The following is a 25388-nucleotide window of genomic DNA, read 5'->3' as shown; positions in this document are numbered from 1 at the left end:
TTGCCCTGTTGATTTATATTATGCTCTCATTTCCCCTCAAAACTAATTATTACAAATAAAGTATAAGCTTGATGTCTTTCTCCTTTATTTCATGGGAATAAACGAAAAGTTTTATTTATTCTTTGGAACATACTCAGATTATTTTTGTTTATTTATATCTTCAAAATATTATTAATAAAATACATTAAGCTAGTTGATATCTCCATTTTTTCTAGGTACATTAATATCTACTTTGTTCATTATACATTTTAAAAAATTAACATTCAGTGGCCTTTTATAAGTCATTTTTGTTTTATATATCATGTTATTTTGTGCTTGAGATTTGCTCCATGTAATACACAGCATCTTCAATCTTTTCCTCACCACTAATTCTTTTCCCTCTGAAAAAAGAAAAGTGTGTGTTGGTTTTTCCCACCTTTGCTTTCCCATCTCAAGGTAAATCTCAACAGAGTTGATGAGAGATTAGACTGGCTCCTACCTCCACTAGCATTGGTTTCTGTTCCTACAGTACCAAAGCTGCTGTCTCAGAGGACAACAGTGACCACCCAGTTGTCAAATCCAGTGCCATCTCCCAGTCCTTGTCCTATTTGACTTTCTAGACAAATGACATTGAAATCTGTACCTTTTGAAACATTCTCGTCTCCTGGAATATCGCTCCTGTCTTCCTCTGATTTTTTTTTCCCACACAGGTTCTTTTGTTAGCTTATGATATACAGAGGCTCCAACTTTATTTGTCCTACTTCTTTCAGTGAATATTGCTCTTAAAATAAATGTACCCACTTCCAAGATTTTGACTGTCACCTTTCTACAGGTGACTCCTAAATCTCTATGGACCCAAATTTCCAAAAGTTGACTTCTCCTCTACATAGTCCATTACCACTTCAGACTTATTTTTCATGATTACACTATATACTTTCTCCTGATTTCTCAGTAATGAGTCTTCTGTCATCTAAGACTCAAGTAAGCTAGAAACCCAGAGTCATCTTTTTACTGCTTTCTTCCTCCCTTGTCTTACACGTTGTCTTTTCCAACCTGTGCTCAATCTTCCTGCATCTTTTTTTAAATTTACTTTTATTGTTGACAGTATTACAGAAGCCCCCCATTTTCCTCCTTTGCCCACCTCTACCCAGCCTCCACCCAACTGCCTTCACCTTATTTCATGTCTTCAACACTTCTCATCTGGGCAACTGAAATAGCCTTCCAATCAAATTCTTCTTCTCCAGTCCTTCCTCTGCATTTTGCTTCCTAATTCGCAGATTGGATATTATCTTCCTGCTCAAAAAAAGTATTTACCTACCCATCATTAATAGCGAAAACCCAGTTTCCTATGAAAGGTAAGACCATTCACAACTTAGATCCAGCCTACTTTCCAGCTGCCTTCTTTTTCTCTTCCCCTTACCTCATCCTCACTTCTCCACATACTCTCACCCCATAAAGCCTTGACTTTCCATCAAATCAGATTATTCTTTTTCCTCAGACTTGTCATGTTCTCTATCCATTAGAAAGAAAAGTCACTAGAATGCATTTAATTCCTCAGGTAAAGTAACTAACTATACAACATAAATATCTTTTAAAAATCTATTTTTATTGATTTCAGAGAAGAAGGGAGAGGGAGAGAAACATCAATTACGAGAGAGAATCATTGATTGGTTGGTTCCTACACACCCCACACTGGGGATCAAGCCCACAACTGGGCACATGCCCAGACTGGGAATCGAACCGTAACCTCCTGGTTCATAGGTCCATGCTCAATCACTGAGCCATGCCGGCTGGGCCATAAATATTTTTTTTTAAACATCTGTTGTAAGCCATTAGTATTTCTTGCTTCCATAGCTTCTTTAAAAACATCATTTATTTTCTAGAGTACTTTAATTTGATATACATTATACTGTGCTTTATCTGAATTAATTTCGAATGCCAGCATCATTTGAGCTCATAAATATGTATAAAATATCCCTATTAAGACATTCCATTTTAAATATTTGGAATAATATAAGTAAATACCAGTCTAGTTGTTGTCTATTTTTTAATTTTGAGAATAAAAATACAAAGTGAAAATTGTATTAACTCTTACTCCAAGAACTAGATAAAGCTGTGTAATAGAAAACATTTAAAATCATTTCCTAGAATGCAGTTTTGCACTTTTCAGCCAGTGACTTATACAGAAGAAGTGCTTAGTAAATACTGAATTGTGCTGAATTCAGATATTGTGTCTGAAATTGCATCTGATATTGTTAGTACATGAGATTAAGATAACTCAGTGTGGCATAAGTTACATTAGCAAGATTTTTTAATAAATTGCTCTTATTCTCCTGGCTGTACTATTTCAAAGTGAATGTTAATTCCACATATTTTGAAAATTAGTTTCCTGTGTTTTTAATTTGTTAACTTCATACAATTACTGATAAGAAATATGCCCTATCTATAATAATAAAAGCATAATATGCTAATTAGATGGGACAGCTGAACAACTTCCAGACGTCATTCCGGACATCCTTCTGGACAAAGCCACAGCAGTGGGGACCGAGGCAGAGGCAGTTAGGGGTGACCAGGCAGGCAGGCGAGCTGTTAGGGTGATCAGGCAGGCAGGTGAGCGGTTAGGGGCATCAGGCAGGCAGGCAGAGTGGTTAGGGACGATCAGGCAGAGTGGTTAGGGGTGATCAGGCAGGCAGGCAGAGACAGTTAGGGACGATAAGGCAGACAGGTGAGCAATTAAGGGTGATCAAGCAGGCAGGCAGAGTGGTTAGGGGCAATCAGGCAGGCAGGCGAGTGGTTAGGGGTGATGAGGCAGGCAGGCAGACAAGAGGTTAGGAGTCAGCAGTCCTGGATTGTGAGAGGGATATCCCAGAATGCGAGACAGTGCAGGCTGGGCTGAGGGATACCCCACCCCCCCCTCCCCGTGCATGAATTTCGTGCACTGGGTCTCTAGTCTATATATATAAAAGCCTAAGCAACTGTTCAACCGGTAGCTATGATGTGCACTGACCACCAGGGGGCAGATATTCAACACATAGGCATGGAAACATGGAACAGACTGATGAATCTCAGAGGGAAACGGGGAGGGGGAGGGCAGAAAGAGATTAACCAAAGATCTTATATGCATGCTAGAGGCCCGGTGCATGAATCCGTGTACCGGTGGGGTCCTTCGGCCTGGCCTGCGGGGATCGGGCTGAAACCAGCAGTCTGACATCCCCAAGGGGTCCCAGATTGCGAGAGGGTGCAGGCCAGGCCGTGGGACCCCACCAGTGCACAAATCTGTGCACTGGGCCTCTGGTGTATAATAAATAGGTGATTCCTCTTCAGGAAATTTCATTGTTGGGTTGTATTATTGTTGCCACATTTAGTACTGTATTCCATGGCAGTGATGGATAATCTATGTTTTATTTTAGTTTAAATACTTCAAAGCTTATCTTCTGCCCAAGTAAACTCAATTTTCTTTACATAAGAAATAAGAATAATGTATATGCATTTAAATTAGAACTGCTCATTAGTCTATCCCCTTCCCAGTAAGTATATTGCTTATAAAAGTAGCAAGCTGCAAAAAGATCTCGGTCCCTTTTATGGCCCAGCTGGAGTAGGTGATGCTGCCCAGTGTGCTCAGAAATCAAAGGGTCTGCTGCAGACCAAATCAAGCACTTCTGTCCTTCCATCCATCTGAAACAACCTATTGTACAATGTTTTGCTTTTCATGTGGGTGTATATGTTTTTATTTTCTTCTTATACTGTATGGTAAACTCCTTGAGGATGGATCCAGCTGTCATCACTTTATATCTCCATTACTTAGTAAACCCTGGATGGTAGGCAGTTAGTAAATATCTGTTGGAGGTTGTTTGAAAAGTTTTTATCAAAGAAAAAAGTGCTAAATAACCCAAATACTAATTTCTGCAAAACCCTATTAGCATAACATTATCTTTCTCATTTTTACCTATTTGGTTATCAAATAATATTCTGTATTAGTCTACTTTATTTTGTTGCATTGTTGTTAAAAGATCTTCGTAGTTTCAATGATGTCAAGTGTTTATTTTATTTTGTAAACTTGTTTAATTATAATTATTAATTATAATTTGTTTATGCCTTTAAAATATTGCTCTAGTTACAGATGAGTCTATACCATCTTATTCTGGAGGTGATATGCCAAGAAATGACAGTAGCGTGTGGTCAAAAGTAACTGAAGAAGGAACAGAGCTATCACAACGGCTCATGAGGAGTGGTTTTGCTGGAACGGAAATAGATCCTGAAAATGAAGAACTTATGCTGAATATTAGCTCTCGACTACAAGCAGCAGTTGAAAAACTCCTGGAAGCCATAAGTGAAACCAGTAGCCAGGTAACCTCCTTATATTACTAATATATACTGAGTTTGTAGTAGGTTTTCTTTTAAGCCAAGGAACAACTAAATGATTTCTCTCTACAGTTCCAGAAATTTAGTTAGGCTCCCTGTTAATAATTGGTTATCTTGCCCTAGCCAGTGTTGCTCAGTTCTTTGAGCATTGTCCCATTCACCAAAAGGTCAGTGGTTCCATTCCTAGTCAGGGCACATGTGTAGATTGCAGGTTTGATCTCCAATCAGGGTGCATGTGGGAGGCAACCGATCAATGTTTCTCTCACATCCATGTCTCTCTGTCTCCCTTCCTCTATCTCTAAAGTAGATTTAAAACTTTAATAATAATAATAATAATTGGTTGTCTTTGTGACAACCAACACTGGTATCAATAGTCTTCTTTTTAGGTGGTAAAATATAATGTGCTGACAGATTATTCTAGGTCTAAAATTGAACCTTGTTTTAATTTTCAGATTTTCTAGACTCTTACATGTTACTTTTTTTATACCAAAAGAGGTTTTAACTTCACCATTATATGAAATATTCAAGTATAATATATATAATTCATTTGAAGGAATAGTATATATTATCCCAAAAACAAACTATATGCTCTAGTATGTCATAACATTACTATTATAATATGAACAAATCAGACCTACAATTTCTTTACATGATTTTCACATCCTTTTCACAAATATGAATCGATTACTTCACTTTTCAGACTATCTCTTGTTAGGAAATTAGAGTGTAGGACAGTTTCTACATTAAAATAATATCCTATCTAATAAAAGAGAAACATGGTAATTAGCCGTATGTCCACTACCCTTCCCATTGGCTAATCAGGGTGATATGCAAATTAACTGCCAGCCAAGATGGCGGCCAGCAGCCAGGCAGCTTGAAGTGAACATGAGGCTTGCTTGCTTCAGTGATGGAGGAAGCCAACGTTCCCCGCCTGCCTTGCCGGCCTCTGAGCTTGCAGTTTGAAACATTGTTACAAATATAGAAGCTAAACAAAACCCCAAAAACCTGCTTTCAGCCCGCCGGGATCTTAGAGCTGGAGTTGAAACAGTGTTTCGATTATAGAACCCAAACAAACCAGATACCTGCTTTCAGCAGTGGAGGCATAAGAGCTGGAGCCAAGCCTCAGAGCTAAAGCTGGCCCAGAATAAAAAAGAAAAGAAAAAAGGAGCGGTTGGGAGCTTCAGTCACCCGCCAGCCTGAAAACAGCCCTCAGCCCCTCACCCAGACTGGCCAGGCACCCCAGTGGGGACCCCCACCCTGAAGGGTGTGTGACCAGCTGCAAACAGCCATCATCCCCTCATCCAGGCTGGCCAGGCACCCCAGTGGGGACCCCCACCCTGATCCAGGACACCTTTCAGGGCAAACCAGCCGGCCCCCACCCGTACACCAGGCCTTTATCCTATATAGTAAAAGGGTAATATGCCTCCCAGCACCGTGATCAGCATGACAGGGGGCAGCGCCCAAACCCCCTGATTGCCTGCGGCTCTGTGTGTGACAGGGGGCAGTGCCCCAACTCCTCTGTCGGCCCTACTCTGTGAGTGACAGAGGGGAGCTCCTCAACCCCCTGATTGGCTCTGCTCTGTGCGTGACAGGGGGGGAGCTCCCCAACCCCCTGATCGACCCTGCTCTGTGCGTGACAGGGTACGGAGCCCCAACCCCCCTGATGGGCCCTGCTCTGTGAGTGACAGGGGGCAGTGCCCCAACCCCCTGATTGGCCCTGCTCTGTGCGTGACGGGGTGGCGCCACAACCTCCCCATCGACCCTGCCTTGAGTGTGACAGGGGGCGGTTCCCCAACCCCCCAATCGGCCCTACCCTAAGCGTGACTGAGGGTGGCATCACAACCTCCCGATCCGCCCTGCTCTGTGCATGACAGGGGGCGGCGCCCCAACTCCCCAATCGGCCCTGCTCTGAGCCTGACTAGGGGCTCCACCTAGGGATTGGGCCTGCCCTCTGCCACCCGGGAGCAGGCCTAAGGCAGCAGGTCATTATCTCCCGAGGGGTCCCAGGCTGCGAGAGGGCACAGACCGGGCTGAAGGCCCCCCTCCCCCCGAGTGCACAAATTTTTGTGCACCGGCCTCTAGTCAATATTATGAAAGGACTGTGGCCCTAACGCCGTAATGACCAAAGACCGACGCGGGTGGGTGGGGCTGTGAGCGCAGCGAGGTGCATGCAGGTCGGCAGGGCTGTGTGTGCGGGTGTGTGGGGCTGTGAGCACAGCCAGGCCGCATGGGTGGGTGGGGCCGCGCAATTTCATGCGCTGGGCTTCTAGTTTTTATAGAAATTTTAAAGCAAGGTATTTATAACAAATTGCAATGTTCTCTGTCTATCAAATGTTTATACCATGTATGATAGTTGTCTCGAGTTACTCTATGCAGAATTTTTTAAATTATTTTCTATTAAAATGAAATAAATTCACTTATTTATTTTTAAAATGTTGAACGGGGTCCTGGCCGGGGTGTGCTGCTCAGTAGTTGGAGCATCAGCCCTGTACCAAAGAGTCTCGGGCTTGATTTCTAGTCATGGCACATACCCAGTTTGCAGGTTTGATCCCCGGTGTGGGGCACATGAGTGAGACAACCGATCAATGTTTTCTCGCTCTGTCTCTTTCCCTCTCTCCCTCTCTCCCTTTCCCTTCTTCTCTCTAATATATGGTGACAGGAGAAGATTTGACTTTGGGTGGTGGGCACACAGTGCAATATATAGATCTTGGAACATAAAAACCCACACCTGAAACCTATATGTTCATTATGACAGATTATTGACCAATATTACCCTGCCCCCCCCAAAAATAAAAATGTTTTTTTTAATAATTAAAAATAAAATAACTAGTAAGCATTTTCTTACTAACTATCAGGGCATCTGCCTTATAGGCTGATTTCATAATATCTATTGTAGTAGTATTTTACTTTATGTATTTGACTTGACAAGTGACTTGCCCAGTGGTATGTCCAAATCCATATAATAATACATTTATTCTGATGGATTAAACTTCTCTTTTGCCTGAACGGGCTACTATAAAATTGGGCTTATATTCAGCCCATTGCAGTTTCCTATTTATGATAGCTTTCATTATAATATGAAGAAAAGGACTTAGAGACTGTCCTCAAGCCTTTAGAAAGATAAATCTCTATAACCTACTCCTTATTCAGCAGTCTCTCTATGGTTCTGTAGAACATTATCTTTGAGAGTGTGGCTTCAGAGTCTTGATTGTTGGGGTCAGGTGAAAATAGAAATCAGTCTGTTCTGTAGGAATAGTCTTTCACAACATTTTCAGAACCCAGAGATACTACTGAGAGCCACAGAAGATTATTTACCAAGAGATTCCTAAGTCCTTGGAAGAAATGAATGAATAAAGAATGTACTCTCACAAAGTGATTGTTATTGTAGGCAACTCTCTTGAATTTATTATCATTTTAAGAATGGTGGGTCCTAAACTTCATGTTTCTATATTTTCTTAAAAAAAGAGACTTTTCCTGAGGATGAAGCAGTAGTACAAGTTAGGATTTTGTTTTGTCATTTTTTTGTTGAAACATTTTGCCATTAGCATTGTCCCCAATGTGCTATTATAAGCATTAGTTGGGGTATTGTATTCAGTATTCATTATCATTAGAGAAATAAGTAAATAAAAATCTAAAGGAGAACAACAGAAATATTTTACAATTTGATAGAAATAGTTCTGGGGGGGAAAGGTTAAATAGGTTGAGGTTGTACAAATAACCTAGTTTGTACAAACTAGTTAGTTTGGGAAACATAACTGTACCACAAATCAAGTCTTCAAATATACATTAAAATCTTGATTATCTGAAACCTGGAGATAATGAACTAGTCTGGATAATTAAAAGGGTGTCCTAAATAATTGAAGTCATTTTAACTTTTTTATTTCAAAGTGTCTTATGTGCTTTCTAAAATTAAATACACACACACATATATATCTTGAATTATTCTAATTCAGAGTATTCTTTCTGGACATTAGTTATAATCTATCACAGTTTATATACTGTTGTTAGGAGAGCTATTTGCCCCTCTCCTAAATCATCTTAACTGCTGTTTTGAGTCTTTTCCCCCCTAATTCTACTGTGTTTTTTGGTGGTTATTTTCTTAACCTTGACCATTATTCTTAGTTACAAAGAGATACCACTTACACATGAATGTGTGTGTGTGTTTACATGGATGGAAACAAGTTTTACATGCTTTCAAAATTGGGTTGGGGGACAATGATTTGAATTATTTTAATTCCGGATCACCTTTCTGAACGTGAATATATATGCTGTGAGTTAACATACTGTCGTTACGAGGGCTGTTGCCCCATTCTGAATCTTAATCTACTACTTTCTTGAGTCTTGTTTTCCTCCCTGGTGTTTTCTCTCTTTCCTTTGTAGTTAGTTCTTATCTTGACCTAAATGTTTCTATTTATAAAGGGATACTTCTTACTTTCAGCACTTTGTTTTTGCTTCAAATAAGATAAATTGGACACCAGAGTATCCAAATAAACTGTAATTTGCAAAGGGAGCCAAGAAAGAGTATTTTGAGAGGTATTTCACATGCTAAGCATGAGTCCCACCAGTTCATAAAGCTGAGTGGCCATAATGCTGATGATTTTTTTCTGCTGAATCCCAGTAATGTCACATTTAGCTGCATCAGTGGTAGGATTAGGTCTCCATCTTGTAGAGATGTTCAGACAACTAACTGGAGGGTTCACATAAGAAATTTGTCATTAATTAATCCAGAATTGTAAGAGGCAGCTGCCCCTTCCTTGCCACAAACCATCTCCCTGTAGATTCTGGGCTTTCTGTAGAAAACCTCATTTTCTCTGCCCTAATTATTAGCCTTGGGTATTGGCTCCTCTAACAATTTTGTGTGGTGAAAACGGCTATAAGATGGATTTTTGTTAATAATACCGCCTTGCTTTAATATGGGGTTTTCCATTAAAGATAAGTTTTATGGGTTTAGGATATTTAGTTACTAGATAGAGAAAAGGCACCACAATAAAAGTTTTTTCATTTATTTAAAAACAACTCTCACTTTTGAGGATCTTTTAATTGAAAAGTAAGTTGCTCATCTTTTAAAACTTTGAGTAGCTGGTTTATTCACTATTGCCCAGGTTTTTTTGAGCTACAAGAAGGCTATTATGTACAACTTGTGCTTTTAAGTTTTAGTTAAGAGTGTAGTGTATCTTATGTGATATAATTACCAACTATGTAGCTTTTCAAAAGAGGTGTGTTTTTTTCTGTTAATATTCACTCTATAAACAATTCAGTGTGGAAATAGGTCATAACTGGACTATCCATACAGGGGTGGGACAAAAATAGGATTATTGTTTGTAAGGAAAATAATACAATAATTAATAAATAATAATACAAGAATAAACTCTGTGTACTCACACTGTAAACCTGCTTTACTCCACCCTGTATTCTAGTAACTGCTTAAACGAATGAGTATTATTTCTAAGAAAATATCAAAAAGAAGTACTTAGTTTTCCAGAAATAATTATGATTATTTCATTTAGTTGCAGAACTCATTGGTAATGTGGTTTCACATTTTTAAATTAAACAAAAATTTTAATGGGATGGAAAAACACTAGCTTATCTCAGAAGCATTATAACTTATCTAAATACCCTTTTCAAAGCTCTTACATGGAACTGGAATCCTGTTAGGCAGGCCTTTTTGTGGGCGTATTAATTCACATTCCACCTGTCAGAGTACCTATAGGTAAAGACACTAAACCACACCCTCTGTTCTGACCTTTTCCTCAGGGGACACTGACTAGAATCCTTTGGCGCAGCGTGAAAGGCTATTTGAATAGCTCAGTTCAGAAGAGGTTTTACTTTTGAATTGAGTGAAGCAACAAGAACAAGGGAGATAATGTTGCAACTACATTTCTCAAGACTGCTACTATGGAGATTTAAAACTTGACCTTCCCTGCCAGGATCGGCTTGGAAGGGTTATTTATTTCACAGACATATTTGATACTGAAAGCAGTTTTATTGCTCAGCCAGTTTGATATTTATATTTTTATTCTTTCATTCTTCAAGGATTTAGTTAATCTAGTTTAAAAGTTGTTTGCTTGCTTTTATTTTTGTTTCGTTTTGTTGTTGACTGAAAGATCTAAGTGTTTTTTTAGGTTTGTGGGGTTTTTCTTTTTTTGTTCAGTTTTTTATGAATTAGCTCTATAATGTTTATTGGATAGTGCTAAAAAGAAATTTTTATACTGCTATGGTATGTCTTGATAAACTTAAAAAGAATTTTTAATGTAATGGAAAACTGATAAATAAGGAACATTGGCAGCTGCATCTCCTAGAATGGATTCTTACAGGACCTATTTGGCAACTGTCAAACTCAGTGGCTCATGGTTGGAAGAACAAGATGAAGACATTTATGAGGTTGAATCTCGTGTGCCTTTACCACATCCATTTCCTCTATGTGAACATTTGGATGAAAATAACTCAGTAATTATTAATACTTCTATTTTTCATTTTATTCATAAAAGAAATGGGCACATATTAAAGCTTATTTCTAAAATTTCACTGCCTACCCCTCCTTATTCAGTAAGTATAAAATATTTGATTTTTTATACTTTTATTTTTAGTTTATACTTTGTTTTAATACATTTAGTTTTTTAAAAAAATGTACAGTGAGAAATGAAGTTTAAATGCTTTTAGTAAGGATAAACGGAATAGAATCTTGTTTTGTTATTTGGTGTGTTACTATCTCTTACTCATCCTGGATGTATTGAAGGGCTAAATTTGGTCTCAGAACCCAACTTGACTACATTTTTTATCTATGAAAGCAGAATGAGATAATATTACAGTTCTCCCGGGCCAGACAAGCTATTTTCAAAGATCTTGGCTTGTCCTGAAGAATCTTGCTTTTATGTATTTATGATGTAAAAATGGAACCATTTGAGGAAATGGGCATTGTGAAACCTAAAGTAGCTAAGTGAATTGTTATGGAGCCAATTAGGAAATGTTTAACAAGCATATGGCATATTGGCCATAGTTTCAGACAAGGAAAAAGGAGACCTGAATTCTAATTTAAATTTTTTTGCTAACTTTCTAAGAAACTTTATTTTCACTGTTTTCATATGCCTTGCCTACTAATCCTGTGAGGAAAAACCTTTTTTTTTTTTCTGCTTTTCATGTGAAAAATATTTTTATAAACATTGTTCAGGATACACCTATTTAACATAGGTTGGTATTTCAGGTTCACTTGATTTAAATATGTTGTGAATGATTCACTACAAGTTATTCAGTGTAGCTACTGGTTACTCAGCACTTTTTATGGCTTTAATGACTAACTATAATATACTAGCTAATATTTAACATGCCAGATGGTTTTCAGAACAGTTTTGTTACCGACCCTGAAACTTTTATATTAAAGTGACAGAATATTTACTGATGCTTTATACATATTTCAATGTAATGATAGGTTTCTTAAATTATTTGAAAATATTGATTATGAAATTTCATATTTAGTAAGTACTAGGTATTACATAGGTATTAGGGATAAATAATACCTCAACTGGATAGAAGAGGGTTTTTTTAAGTATAAAGTATCTAGGTGAACATTTGAAGGGAATCTCTTATTCCAACAAAGTGCAGGTGCTATCTGCATGATAATGAAATTTGTTGGCCAAATTTACTGTATTTGATTCTTCCAACATTTTTGTTATTTCTTGTGGTATGGCAAACAGTTAAGTGCACTTTAAGACTGGCTTAGATCCTGTCAAGAAGTAGAATATAGAAGCAAAGACTTACTTAATTTCTTACCTAAAAGTAAGTATTTTGTTGCAAGTACTCTGTTGCATTTGTACAGTAAATTTGAAAAAGGAAAAAGACTCATATTCTTTTTAGTTAGAGCTTTGAACCCTTTTAGTGATTTCATGTATTTACCAGGGAACCAGTTAATATTTTCAGGAAACATATGTACATGTAGAAATAATTGATATATTTTTTAAATATTTGCTGTGGCTAAAAATTCAGGGAGAGTAGTTATATAAAAAATAGTTCATACTTTATGACTATGTTTCTTTATAATAAAAATTAATATTAATAAAAATTAATGCATATTAGTTATCCACATTTAAAGGAAAGTACTCTTACCAGTCTAAAGTAAAAACATATAATTTTATCTTTGTTGAGGTAGCAACATATTATATATATTTTAGGAAATATTTTATTTAAAATGTATGCTTATTTTTCATTATGAGTCTTAAATTGAATGATTGCATACAAGATATTTTAGAAATTGATTTAGAGTGACAATAAAAAGTTTTATTTAGTAACTCTAAAATCTATTTGCTATGGAAAATACCACTCAGATGTGAAGACCAGGTAGATGTCTTTAAAAATAAAAATATTCTTAAATATTATAATTTTATAATACATTATTGATACCTAACTATAAATCAGAAACCACTACATTTGATTCCTATCTTAAGCTTAAGACATGGTAATATTTTTAATATACTTAGTACTTTATATATAAATTTACAAATTCTTATGACATTGTTGTGAGCCTGTTACTAATGTATGTGGTCATTGCTTTAAAAAAAATTTAATAGTGTTAATCATCTAGAACAGCGGTTCTCAACCTGTGGGTTGCGACCCCTTTGGGGGTCGAACGACCCTTTCACAGGGGTCGCCTAAGACCATCGGAAAACACATATATAATTACATATTGTTTTTGTGATTAATCACTATGCTTTAATTATGTTCTTATTTGTAACAATAAAAATACATCCTGCATATCAGATATTTACATTCCAATTCATAACAGTAGCAACATTACAGTTATGAAGTAGCAACGAAAATAATTTTATGGTTGGGGGTCACCACAACATGAGGAACTGTATTAAAGGGTTACGGCATTAGGAAGGTTGAGAACCACTGATCTAGAACTAAGTATTCAATTTGAGCCCAATTTTTTTCCCATGTAGTTGTTTCAATAAGAATAGATTAGCAGTCAGTAGCCAGAAAACTAAGTCAGAGACAAGTGCTTTTTTGTAATTTCATGCAGCTGGTAACGGTGATCTCTTTTTCTTTCTTTCTTTCTCTTTTTTTTTTTGAGAGCTTTGGCCTTGAGTCTGTACAATACTTGAGTGTAATCTTGTCATCTTAAAAAAATTTTTGGCACATAGTTATTGTGTGTCAGTTACAGCGTTTTAAGGGGACTGTGTTTTGGATAATGCCTCTGTGTTCTAAGATTTTGAAAAGAAACAGAATAACCATATAGAATCTTGTAGTTGTTTCACAAATGGATAGAAACAAGGCTTTTAGTTAAAACATGAGTTATAAATGTAATTTCACTTTGTTTTGCCACTGTGATTTTGTTCATGGATATCATTGTATTTAATCATACATTATTAGTTCCTCACAGTGTGCAGTAGGAGTCACAATTAATAAATAAATGTAAATATAAAAAAAAGTATCATAGAACATATAGTTACATAAAATTATTTATCAAATACAAAAAGAACCTATGTCTTACTTACTTTTTATGTCTCTTTATACAATAGAATACAGATCTTGTGATGTAAAGTGGGTTTTTTTACAAAAAAAGCAATTTTCTGTTAAACTAGAATACATCTTTTATTGAAAGTTGTACACAGCTAATCTACTTGTTTATCCCACCTACTAATGTTAGCATGTACTAAAAATATTAAATGAGTACAGTTCAACAAGTATTGTATGCCTTTACTCTTATTTAAAATCTCTTTTTTAAGCTTTAATGGGGAATGACATTGGTATTACCAACACTAGTTGTTTTCCTTCATGTATGCTTTCCCTTCTCGTTTAGCTCGAACATGCAAGGGTTACACAGACAGAGTTGATGCGTGAGTCATTTAGACAGAAACGAGAAGCGACAGAGTCCCTTAAGTGCCAAGAAGAACTGCGAGAGCGCCTCCATGAGGAGTCCAGGGCCAGAGAGCAGCTGGCTGTGGAGCTTAGTAAGGCTGAAGGTGAGCAACTTGCCATTGGCAACTGAGGGTGGGAAATTTCTAGTCTAAATATAGAGATTTTGATGCAAGCCAGGTTTGGAAACCAGTAATCTACTCTAATTTAGAGTAACCATTAAAAAGTAGATTTAATTTGTCTTCAAATTACTTCAAACAATTTTTAAAACTATATATATTTTAATTATAAAAAGTACTTAATAGAATTATAGAATGTATAAAAATTTTTAGAAAATACAGAAATGGGTGATGGTAGGTTGTTACCATAATCCCACCATCCTAGGACAACTCTTGTAATTTAAAGATGAGGAAACGGAAGCTAAGATATTAATGATTTTTCAGGGTCACTCACCATTAAATGGTGATGCCAGGCTTTAAGTCTGTAAAGCCCCAGGCTGTTTATATTGCACCCTGCTGTGCTGGGTGTTGGCCTTGTAGAATCACTTAAATATCAACTTTCTCTAGTAAATTTAAAATGTGATTCAGTTCATAAGCATCTGATTTATATATAGGTTTCCAGGAACCTATATATTTATATGTGTTTAATAAAGTAAGTTAAACCCATATGATGTGATACATTAGCACAGAAAGTTCAGAGGAATTTCATATTTAGGTATAATGGTTAACAAGAAAAAAAGCTGCATTGAACATACTATAGTTGCTATCAGCAGCAGCAAATTCACTCAAGACTGCTAATAGTTTGGAGTGGTTTAGTTTTGCTAGCAGTATACCCCTTTTATTTATATAAAACCTAACAGTATAATTTGAAATAAGTAATAACCCCATTTCCTGTTAATTTTATCTTATAGGTGTCATTGATGGCTATGCAGATGAAAAAACCCTTTATGAAAGGCAAATTCAGGAAAAAGCTGATATAATAGATCGACTTGAGCAGGAGTTGTTATGTGCAAGTAACAGGTTACAAGAATTGGAAGCAGAGCAACAGCAGATCCAGGAAGAAAGAGAATTGCTGTGCAGACAGAAGGAGGCTATGAAAGCAGAAGCAGGCCCAGTCGAACAGCGTATGTATTCTTAGACTTTGTATGAAACATTCCTTAAAAGTTCAAGGTGGCTTTTTCCCCCTTTCAGTGCCGTTATTCACGTACTTTATGTAGAGATCAAAAATTTATAAGAAAATCTACCTTATTGGTAAATGTCTTACTAGCCAAATATGTGGGATCAGAATTTTTTTTTTCTTTTTCTTTTGGCAAGTTTTAACAGGAAAAGATAATTCTTTTTTTCTTTAAACCTCTGCTTCAAGAGAAAGCTGCACATAATGAGGCAGGATATTTTTTAAATTCAGTAAGATTCAGTTCTTTTAATAGCAGATAGGCAGCAAAAATGTATACTTGGATTAAGTAATGAAGAGCACTGATCTGGTATTAGTAGTGAGCAGGTGGGGGTGGATTTTGGCCTACAAGAGAATAGCTTGAAAAGGTCAGTGGCTGTTAAAAATAGACTGACATCTAGTTTAATCTAAGTAGGAGTTCAAAGAATGTATGACTTTTGATCTTTTCTTCAGTAAGAAAGTAGGTAACATTTGAAGTAAAGTGTGTTTAATAGTAAAAACATAAATGTCAGTCTTTGTAACAATGGAACTTTAAATCCTTTTTATCATATCCTCACTTTTATATTTCACAAGCTGTTGGAATTGTGTGTAGTTTTACTAGTTGAGAAACACAACATACATTTTTGTAATATATGTAATTTGGTTGCTCAAATTTGTTCAAAAGGATTGGATTTGTTGTTGTTGTTGTTAATCTTCACCCAAGAATATTTTTTTTATGATTTTTTGAGAGAGAGGGAGAAACATCAACATGAGAGAGACATATCAATTGGTTGCCTCCCACGCACACCCCAAGTGGATTCAGGGATCAAACCTGCAACCCAGGTACATGCCCTTGACTGGGAATCAAACCAGAGACCCTTTGGTACACAGGCCAATGCTCTAACCATTTTGCAACAGCGGCCAAGGCTAGAGTTGGAATTTTTAATATGGAAAGTATATGGCTCATATATGTAAAATTAAGAAACACTGGCATGTGTCAAAATGTTACCATTAATATTCAATGGTTCACCTTTTACTTTTAATTCTTTTTGTGTGTATATTATCCTATTTTAGAAAATAGAAAATAGTAAATTATATTTTGTGTGTGTGTGTGTTTTTTTGTTTTGTTTTGTTTTTTGTTTTTCTATTCTCATAGGACTAGTAGATGCTGCAATCGATGCAGCACGTGGATCAGGTGTGTTTATACAATTGCATGGCCAATCTTTGGGTGTTAATTTTACAACTCCAAAAATTGGGTGACACTTGGACTTTCAACCAACTAGCATATCTCTAATTTTGCTGTTGTGTCTCATACTAATTTTTCTCTTTAACAAAACCTTTTCTTACAATAAAAATACATATTTATATTTGAAATTAACAGCTAAGATTCACAGTGACCATCATCTTATTATATCTGTTTTTCCACAGAGCTTAAGACCATTTTGATTTTTTTTTATGTTAGTTTATTAAACATTTTTTCTTTAACAAACATATTAAACTCTTACAGCCTATGGCTTTTCAAAATGCTATTTCTAAATCTAGAAGTATATAAGATGATGGCATCAAGAGAATCAATGAATTCCATAAAGAGACTTTCTGGTTGATTTACTTTTATATTAACATCTAAGTCAGTATTGTTTTAAAAGGCAAGCTTCCTAGATTTTCTAGATTCTTAGTCCTGAGTAGTTGGTATCAAGACTCTAGGATTTTGTTTCTCCCATTTTCTTCATTAGAGAATTTTTTTACTTGGCTACATATACTTTATTATTATATGATTAATATTAATAATAGCTAACAGTTATATAGTGCCTACCATCCTAGGCACTATTCTTTACATGTATTAACTCATTTGATCCCACAGTAACTCTTAGAGATCAGTACTGTTACTGTTCCCAGTTTATATATAAGGAAAAGGAAGGGCATCATGTTAAGTGTCACATAGAAGATAAATGGCAGAACTATAAGCACTACACCAGACTGCCTTTCCTACGTATCACTTTTCCCTTGATACACATATATATATATGAGTGTGCAAGACTCACTCAGGAATATGGATCTAATAAGGATTAAGACTAACACAAAATTCTGATTGCAGTTGTATTTCTTTTTCTCTAACTTTTACTTGCCTTGGTTAAAGATTTGCAGTATTTGATCTTCATGTGTATTGTGTATGCATATAAAAGTGACTTTATGGTTTTAGAATGAATTGATTTTTGCCTGAGGTGAGTTATTTCTATATTGAATATAATTAGAGTTTGTTCTTTTCCTCATAGTAAAAGTGGATTTTTTGAGGGGTGTCATTTGCTGTGCTGCTTTCACAAAAATACTGTTTTCAGTGACAGGACATTCTTTTTGTTAATTCTGTATAATTTTATTGATACTACTTGCTTACTAATGTAGGAATGTTATTTTGATATTTTCATAGGAACATTTTCTTTTTTTACATGTATTTGAAATAAAACTGATCTTTATGTCCTGAAAGTAAAATTTAAACATAGTTAATGGGTGATTTCACTATTATAATGCCACTGTGATTTAACATAGTATATTTTTGCATTTATAAACAGAATTATTACAGGAGACAGAAAAACTAATGAAGGAAAAATTAGAAGTACAATGTCAAGCTGAAAAAGTATGTGATGACCTTCAAAAACAAGTGAAAGCTCTAGAAATAGATGTTGAGGAACAAGTTAGTAGGTTTGTAGAACTGGAACAAGAAAAAAATGCTGAACTAATGGATTTAAGACAACAGAACCAAGCACTGGAAAAGCAGTTGGAAAAAACAAGAAAATTTTTAGATGTAAGTATCCTCAACTTAAATGTTGGTTTTTCTCAGTGGATTGCTATCTGTTGCTATTCTAGGTTGTGAATTTTAAATTATGAAAAAGAGACTCATGAATTCCATATTTTCTCCTATATGTGTCTTTACCAATTAATTATAAAGTATTCTTCAAATTAAAAATTATAATAAGTGATAAGTGTTAGAATCAGCAATCAGAATTAAAAGCAATACAGACAGATTATAAAGAAGCCTTGCCAGTTAGCCTTTCCAAATTCATAGTTAAAAAGCTTGTCCTAGTCTTTCTTTTAACCAACAGCCAAAACGAGAGGATCCTAAGAGCTAATTGGCCCCCATTGTGATACCCACAAAAGATATTCATACTGGTAACAGTGTTCCCTTGGAAACAAGGGACAGGAACAGTTGTCATGTTGTCATTAATCTCTTTCAAAAAGATGTCACATCTCTAATTTCGCATGGATTTTCTTCTTTGCGGTTTCATTTAAGCCTGAAGTTCACTTCACATATCAGAGAATCTGATCCTTACACATTATAAGATTTTTTAAGTGTAAAATCTAGATTAGGATGATATAAACTGATTTACTAAATAATTTCTTCTATTTATTTTGTCTAATACTTAACAGTGGAATACATCCTTTGTTCCAAAATTGTAAATTCATTTTAAGGAGAATATCTTTTATTTTATTTTATTTTGTATTTAACATTACTCAAATAAAAAGAAATGTGCTTCAAGTAATATTTAAATGCTTGAATTTTTGTTGACGAGCCCACGTAGGCTACATACCATACAAAAATGTTCTCTTCTGGTGTGGAGTATTCTGCGGTCATCCGTTATTTGTCTTCAAACAAAACTGTACCTGTAACCAAAGGGTATGTGAGGAAAATAATAACTTCAATAAATATTGTTTCTTCAATTACTGTTATTAAAATTCAGGAGCAAGCCATTGATAGAGAACATGAGAGAGATGTATTCCAACAGGAAATACAGAAATTAGAACAGCAACTTAAGGTTGTACCTCGATTCCAGCCTATCAGTGAACATCAAACTAGAGAGGTAAGAACTTTATTGATATTGTCTACCTTAAAATAATTTATATATTGTAAAACAAGGTGCATATTTTGAAAAACTTAAAAGGAATTCTTTCTATTGTACATAAACCTTCAAAATCAGAAAATTAAATATTACTTTGACATGAAACGGTTCTTAAAACCCTAAAAATTATGTGTATTGAGTTCTGGCTGGTGTGGTTAGAGCAGGGGTGGGCAAACTTTTTGACTCGAGGGCCACAGTGGGTTCTTAAACTGGACCGGAGGGCCGGAACAAAAGCATGGATGGAGTGTTTGTGTGAACTAATATAAATTCAAAGTAAACATCATTACATAAAAGGGTACGGTCTTTTTTTTTTTTTTTAGTTTTATTCATTTCAAATGGGCTGGATCCGGCCCGCGGGCTGTAGTTTGCCCACGGCTGGGTTAGAGCATTGGCCCACGCACTGAAGGGTCACGGGTTCGATTCCTATTCAAGGGCATGTACCTGGGTTATGGGTTCTCTCCCCACCTCCAGTTGGGACACATGCAGGAGGCAACCAGTCGATATGTCTTTCTCACATCAATGTTTTTTTCTCTCTGCCCCCGACTCCCTTCTGAAAAGCAATGGAAAAAATATCCTTAGGTGAGAATTAAAAATGTGTGCATTGACATTTGGAATCATTACTACTTATATTTATTTTCTAGTATTGCCCAATGAAACAAACTTTCCTACTTATTTTTTATTCCCCATGCCCAAAAAAATTGATCAAAAAAGTTGTCTATATTCATTCACTCTTTACTTCCCCATCTCCCATTCTCTTCTCAATCCACTCCAATGAAGTGTCTACCTCTCTGTCAGAGGGGTTTATTATCCTCTACCCCAGGGGTGGGGGATCTTTTCTCTGCCAAGGGCCATTTGGATATTTATAACATCATTCGTGGGCCATACAAAATTGTCAACTTAAAAATTAGCCTGCTGCGTTTGGTCAAACATTTAATTAACTCACCCCTAATGCCTTGGCAGGGCCAGGCCAAATGATTCTGTGGGCCTATACGGCCCTCTGGCCAGAGATTCCCCACCCCTGCTCTACTCTGTTGAAACTGTTCCGTGAAGGTTACCCACAGCCTCATGGCTATGTCCAGTAACCATTTCTCTAGACCAGTGGTTCTCAACCTTCCTAATGCCGCGACCCTTTAATACAGTTCCTTATGCTGTGGTGACCCCCAACCATAAAATTATTTTCGTTGCTACTTCATAACTGTGATTTTGCTACTGTTATGAATCGGAATGTAAATATCTGTTATGCAGGATGTATTTTCATTGTTACAAATTGAACATAATTAAAGCATAGTGATTAATCACAAGAACAATATGTAATTATATATGTGTTTTCCAATGGTCTTAGGCGACCCCTGTGAAAGGGTCATTCGACCACCAAAGGGGTCGCGACCCACAGGTTGAGAACCGCTGCTCTAGACCATGTAGAGGCATTCAAACAACCTTCCTGAAACATTTCCTTCTCTTGGGTTTCTGTGACACACTCACTTCGTAGGTCTCTTTCTCTTGTCTTTGTTTTTTGACCCAAAATAAATGATGGAGTACCCTAAATCTTAGTCTTGAGCCCCTTTTCTTTCCTATTTATATTCTCTTCCAAGGCAGTTATATATAAATGACTGCACATTTGTATCTCCAGCCCTAACAGTTCAGTTTAGCCCCAGATTTGAATAATCAGTTTCCCAGTCTACATTTCCTCTTAGATGTCTCAAAATTAATATGCTCAAAAGAGAGCTTTTGATGCCTGACTATCCCCCACCAAGGAGGATAAGAATAAAACATGTTCCTTCATTTCAGTAAATATTATACCATCTCCACCTTCCTCATTGTTAAGACCTAGAATGCATTCTTAATTCCACACTTTTTCTCAGCCCTCCTTATCTGTTAGTAAGTCAGGTTTCACTACATTTTCTTATTCTTTTCCTTTTCATTCATCTCCTTAAAGCTGTTGTTATTTCTTACTTAGATGATTTTGGTAGCCTCCTTACTATTCTCTTGCTTCTACTTTTCACCCCAACTGTCCAGTTTCTCCTTATATGAACACATAACCAGAACTTCATATTTACCAAGTGAATGCTACATGAATGAGGGAAGATTCATTGTATAAATTGTAAAGGTGGCTTATCATGGTTATAAAAAAATTGTGCTTGGGTTTAGACCATCCCAGTTCAAATCATGGCTCTGCCCTTTACTAGGTGTGTGACAATGGCTAAAGTCACTTTCTAAAACTTGCTTACTCATTTCTAAAATAGAGATTGTAATAGAACCCATCAGATAGAAGTATTGTCCTGGTACACAATGAACACTTAAATTTAACTATTATTTCTGAAAATAATTTTAAAATTTTTCTTTTTTTTTTGTTTTAGCGAGAGAGGGAGGGGGAAAGAGAGATAGGGAAAGAAACATCGATTTGTTGTTCCACTGCATTCATTGGTTAATTCTTGCATGTGCCCCAACCAGGGATTGAACCCGCAACCTTGGTGTATCTGGATGACACTCCAACCAACTACCTGGCAGGGCCCAAAATAAATTTTATTTTAAAAAAATTTTATAGTATAGCCCTGGCCAGGTAGGTCAGTTGGTTGCAGGTTTGATCCCTGGCCCCTTGTCAGGGCACGTGTGGGAGGCAACCAATCAATGAATCTATGTGTCTCACGTCAATCTCTCTCTCTCTCTCTCTCTCTCTCTCTCTCTCTCTCTCTCTCTCTCTCTCCCCCCCCTCCCCCCCCCCTCTTCTTCCTTACATTCTCTCTAAAAATCAATGGGAAAAAATATCCTCAGGTTGGGATTAAAATAATAATAATAAGCATAGCATCCAAAAATACTTTTTAAAAATATACATACATTTTTATTGATGTCAGAGAGGAAGGGAGAGGGAGAGAGATATAGAAACATCAATGATATGAGAGAATCATTGGTTGGCTGCCTCCTGCACACCCCCTACTGGGGATCGTGTCCACAACCAGGGCATATGCCCTTGACCGGAATCGAACATGGGACCCTTCAGTCCACAGGCCGACACTCTATCCACTGAGCCAAACCAGCTAGAGCCAAAAATACTTTCTGAAATGGGGATAGATGTTCTACTAACTTGCTGAAATTTTTTGAATTTACAGTTTTTGTGTATTACATATTTCCAGGTTGAACAGTTAACAAATCATCTGAAAGAAAAAACAGACAAGTGCAGTGAGCTTTTGCTCTCTAAGGAGCAGCTTCAGAGGGACATACAAGAACGGAATGAAGAAATTGAGAAACTGGAGTTCAGAGTAAGAGAACTGGAGCAAGCCTTACTCGTTAGTACAGACCCTTTCCAAAAGGTGGGACATTTTCTTCGGGTTGATTTTCATCAAGTATTTTAATGCAGGTTACTCCCAATTACATAAACATCAGTTCTTTTAAGTAAAAAATTGCTATTGATTTTTTGATGTTATTGCATGAAGTATTTATCTTTATGTCTTCATTGACATTATAGCCATTTCTGGTTATTTTTATTTCCAAAGGTTACTTGCATGCCGTAGTCCTGAGAAAGAAAGATTAGTTAAATCAGAAGAATTAATTACTCTTTTAACCATCAATAGATTGTGATTCTAAAATAATAGCCAGTGAAAAAACTGTGGACATCAGTTTAGACTGATGCTCCACCCCAGACTAGAAAGTAATGAAATCTATTCCCATTATACTGTAAAAAACAAAAATGAATGAAAAAAAAAAAAAGAGCAGGGAAGGAAGGATGGGAGGGGGCAGGTGAGGGGACAGACTTCATTTTATCTGAGGAATGAATTTTAAGAGTGTCAAACATTTCTGTGTGAGTTTGTATAAAATGCATTCAAGACTGAACACCTGTAACTTTTTGATTATTCACTAATGTAGATTATCTACTTCTAATTGGGAGAAATAGAATTGCTACTTCTCCAATTAAAAAGGATAATCAAGATTTAATGTCTGAAAATTTGAGAAAATTTTTATATATTTAAAGGTAGAGGACCGAAAACAATTTGGAGCTGTAGAAGCTAAAGCAGAATTGTCCCTAGAAGTACAATTGCAGGCTGAGAGAGACGCCATAGACAGAAAGGAAAAAGAGGTAAAGAGTTTATTATTATTTTTAAATATGTTTTTATTGATTTCAGAAAGGAAGGGAAAGGGGGAGAGAGATAGAAACATCAGTGATGAGAGAGAATCGTTGATCAGCTGCCCCACAATGGGGATTGGCCCCACAACCCAGACATGTGCCCTGACTGGGAATTGAACCATGACCTCCTGGTTCATGGGTTGATGCTCAACCACTGGGACACACCAGCCGGGCAAGAGTTTATTTTTAATGACAGTTGTGCTTTGAATTATTATGAACAAGTTCCCTGAAAATATCATTTGAACAGAGTGGAATTTATGGTCTAACACCAAAATTTAGACTGTTTCTTAGCTCATTGCCTTTGACCTTGAAGCCCATAAACTTTTGAACATCACTGGTGTGAGGAAGGAAGAGTATTCCGGTAGAGGGGACAGCAAGTGTAAAGGGTTTGATGCAGCAAGAAATTTTGAGGGCAAAAAGGAGGCCAATTTGGTTAGATATACATTGAAGGAAGATGAGAGTAGAGAATTAGTGAGTAGTGTTAAGGCAAAGGCAGTATCTTTCTTTTCTGCTGACCTTACCATGGGCTTTGAATTTTTGTTACTTTGCTGTGGGTTTTTTCCTTTAAATTGTATTGACCTGGGAGAGCATAGTCCTGTTTTAGAATATACTAAACATAGTCTTAAAACAAAAGATTAATAATAAAGTAATTATATAAAGTTATGTTTTTCTACTCACCCCTTCCCCCCCCAAAAATCCCACTTTTAAAATAGTAGTAATTCCCAATTCCTAATTAAATTCTAACTTATTTAAACCTTTGTCTACTGTTAGTTTTTCTAAAATATATTGTACTCTACATTGTCTAGCTGTATTATATCATTTAAAATGTTTAAATTTTATCAATTACATTTTTATCCATATAATTTTCTCAGGACATTTTAACATATTTTAACAAATATTTATTGAACTTAAACAGTATATAAATGTAAATAAGTGCTTTGAAAAATATAAGGATGATTTAGACATCAGCTAAAACTACAGCTCAGAGAATGTGTAGTTTAGAGTTGAAAAAGCCATCTATAGAAATGACTAATAGAAATAATCATTTCTATGAGCAGGATTATTTTCTTGTTGATACATAATACTAATGATTATCTAAAAGGTTTTGGTTTTTTTGTGGGGGGGTGGTTGACAATAAATGTGCCTCTTGTTACCTTAATGAGGTGATCTTTTTTTATTATTACTGATTTTAGAGAGGAAGGGAGAAATAAAAACATCAATGATGAGAAAATCATTGATCAGCTGCCTCTCACATGCCCTCCCACTGGGGACTGAGCCTGCATCCCGGGCATGTGCCCCAACCAGAATCGAACCTGGGACCCTTCAGTCCGCAGGCCAACGCTCTATCCACTGAACAAAACCAGCCAGGGCAAGAGCTATCCCAACAGCTGGCCCTGGTCTGCTAGTGTTTAATAACAGTGACAACTACAGTGTCCGAATGCACTCAGCTGTAACAGGAGGCTGAAAGACAGGAAAGTAAAATTAAAACATATTTTTCAGTGAAAACATCTTAAGTATTCTGTCCTGCATAGGCAAATATTTTCAGCTATCTGATGGAGAATAAACATTAGATGTCTATGTGTCATTATATATGAGATACCTTTAGGCTACTCTCAAAGCCTAAATTTTGTTTAAAGTTATAATGTTTAGAAAGCAGAATGAATAGAAAGAGAAGAAAACTTTAAAAGATAGGAGTTTCAGGATGATAAGAGAAGGGGAATAATGTAGAGAGAATTAGAAGAATTTCTTTAAGAATAAGATTACTTCAATAGGTTTTAACTCCCTATAGAGCTAATGACATCTAGCTTACAGATGGCAATAATCTATACAGTGGGGCCTTGACTTACGAGTTTAATTTGAGTTTAATTCGTTCTGAGACTTAGCTCATTCAGGAGCTCGGAAAGGAGCTCGTTAACTCAAATTACTCTGTCAACTCAATGCAAAAAATCGGCCGAGAGACAGCTGGTATCTCAAAAAACTCGTTAGTCGGGACACTCGTAAGTCAAGGCCCCACTGTATATATAAAAGCCCAG

General features: G+C 36.3%; 1 protein-coding gene across 15 annotated transcripts in view; it reads left to right on the top strand.

Moving 5' to 3' along the window:
* AKAP9 (A-kinase anchoring protein 9) overlaps positions 1-25388 on the top strand; it is a 126966-nt gene that overhangs the window by 70665 nt on the left and 30913 nt on the right. For 12 of the 15 annotated variants that reach the window (XR_004970913.1, XM_036328235.1, XM_036328238.1 and 9 more), the window contains 8 exons: positions 4094-4326; positions 14138-14300; positions 15104-15316; positions 16499-16537; positions 17910-18142; positions 19077-19196; positions 22367-22543; positions 23203-23307. Coding sequence is in view for 14 of the 15 variants with exons in the window: in XM_036328235.1 (XP_036184128.1) it covers positions 4094-4326; positions 14138-14300; positions 15104-15316; positions 16499-16537; positions 17910-18142; positions 19077-19196; positions 22367-22543; positions 23203-23307 (1283 nt within the window). In the remaining variant the exon portion in view is untranslated. The remainder of the gene's footprint in view (positions 1-4093; positions 4327-14137; positions 14301-15103; positions 15317-16498; positions 16538-17909; positions 18143-19076; positions 19197-22366; positions 22544-23202; positions 23308-25388) is intronic. The other 3 variants (XM_036328234.1, XM_036328232.1, XM_036328236.1) reach the window with 2 other exon arrangements.

The sequence above is a fragment of the Myotis myotis genome, unplaced genomic scaffold (assembly GCF_014108235.1).
Source record: "Myotis myotis isolate mMyoMyo1 unplaced genomic scaffold, mMyoMyo1.p scaffold_m19_p_11, whole genome shotgun sequence".
Classification (NCBI taxonomy): domain Eukaryota; kingdom Metazoa; phylum Chordata; class Mammalia; order Chiroptera; family Vespertilionidae; genus Myotis; species Myotis myotis.
This window is presented reverse-complemented; position numbering and strand designations above follow the sequence as displayed.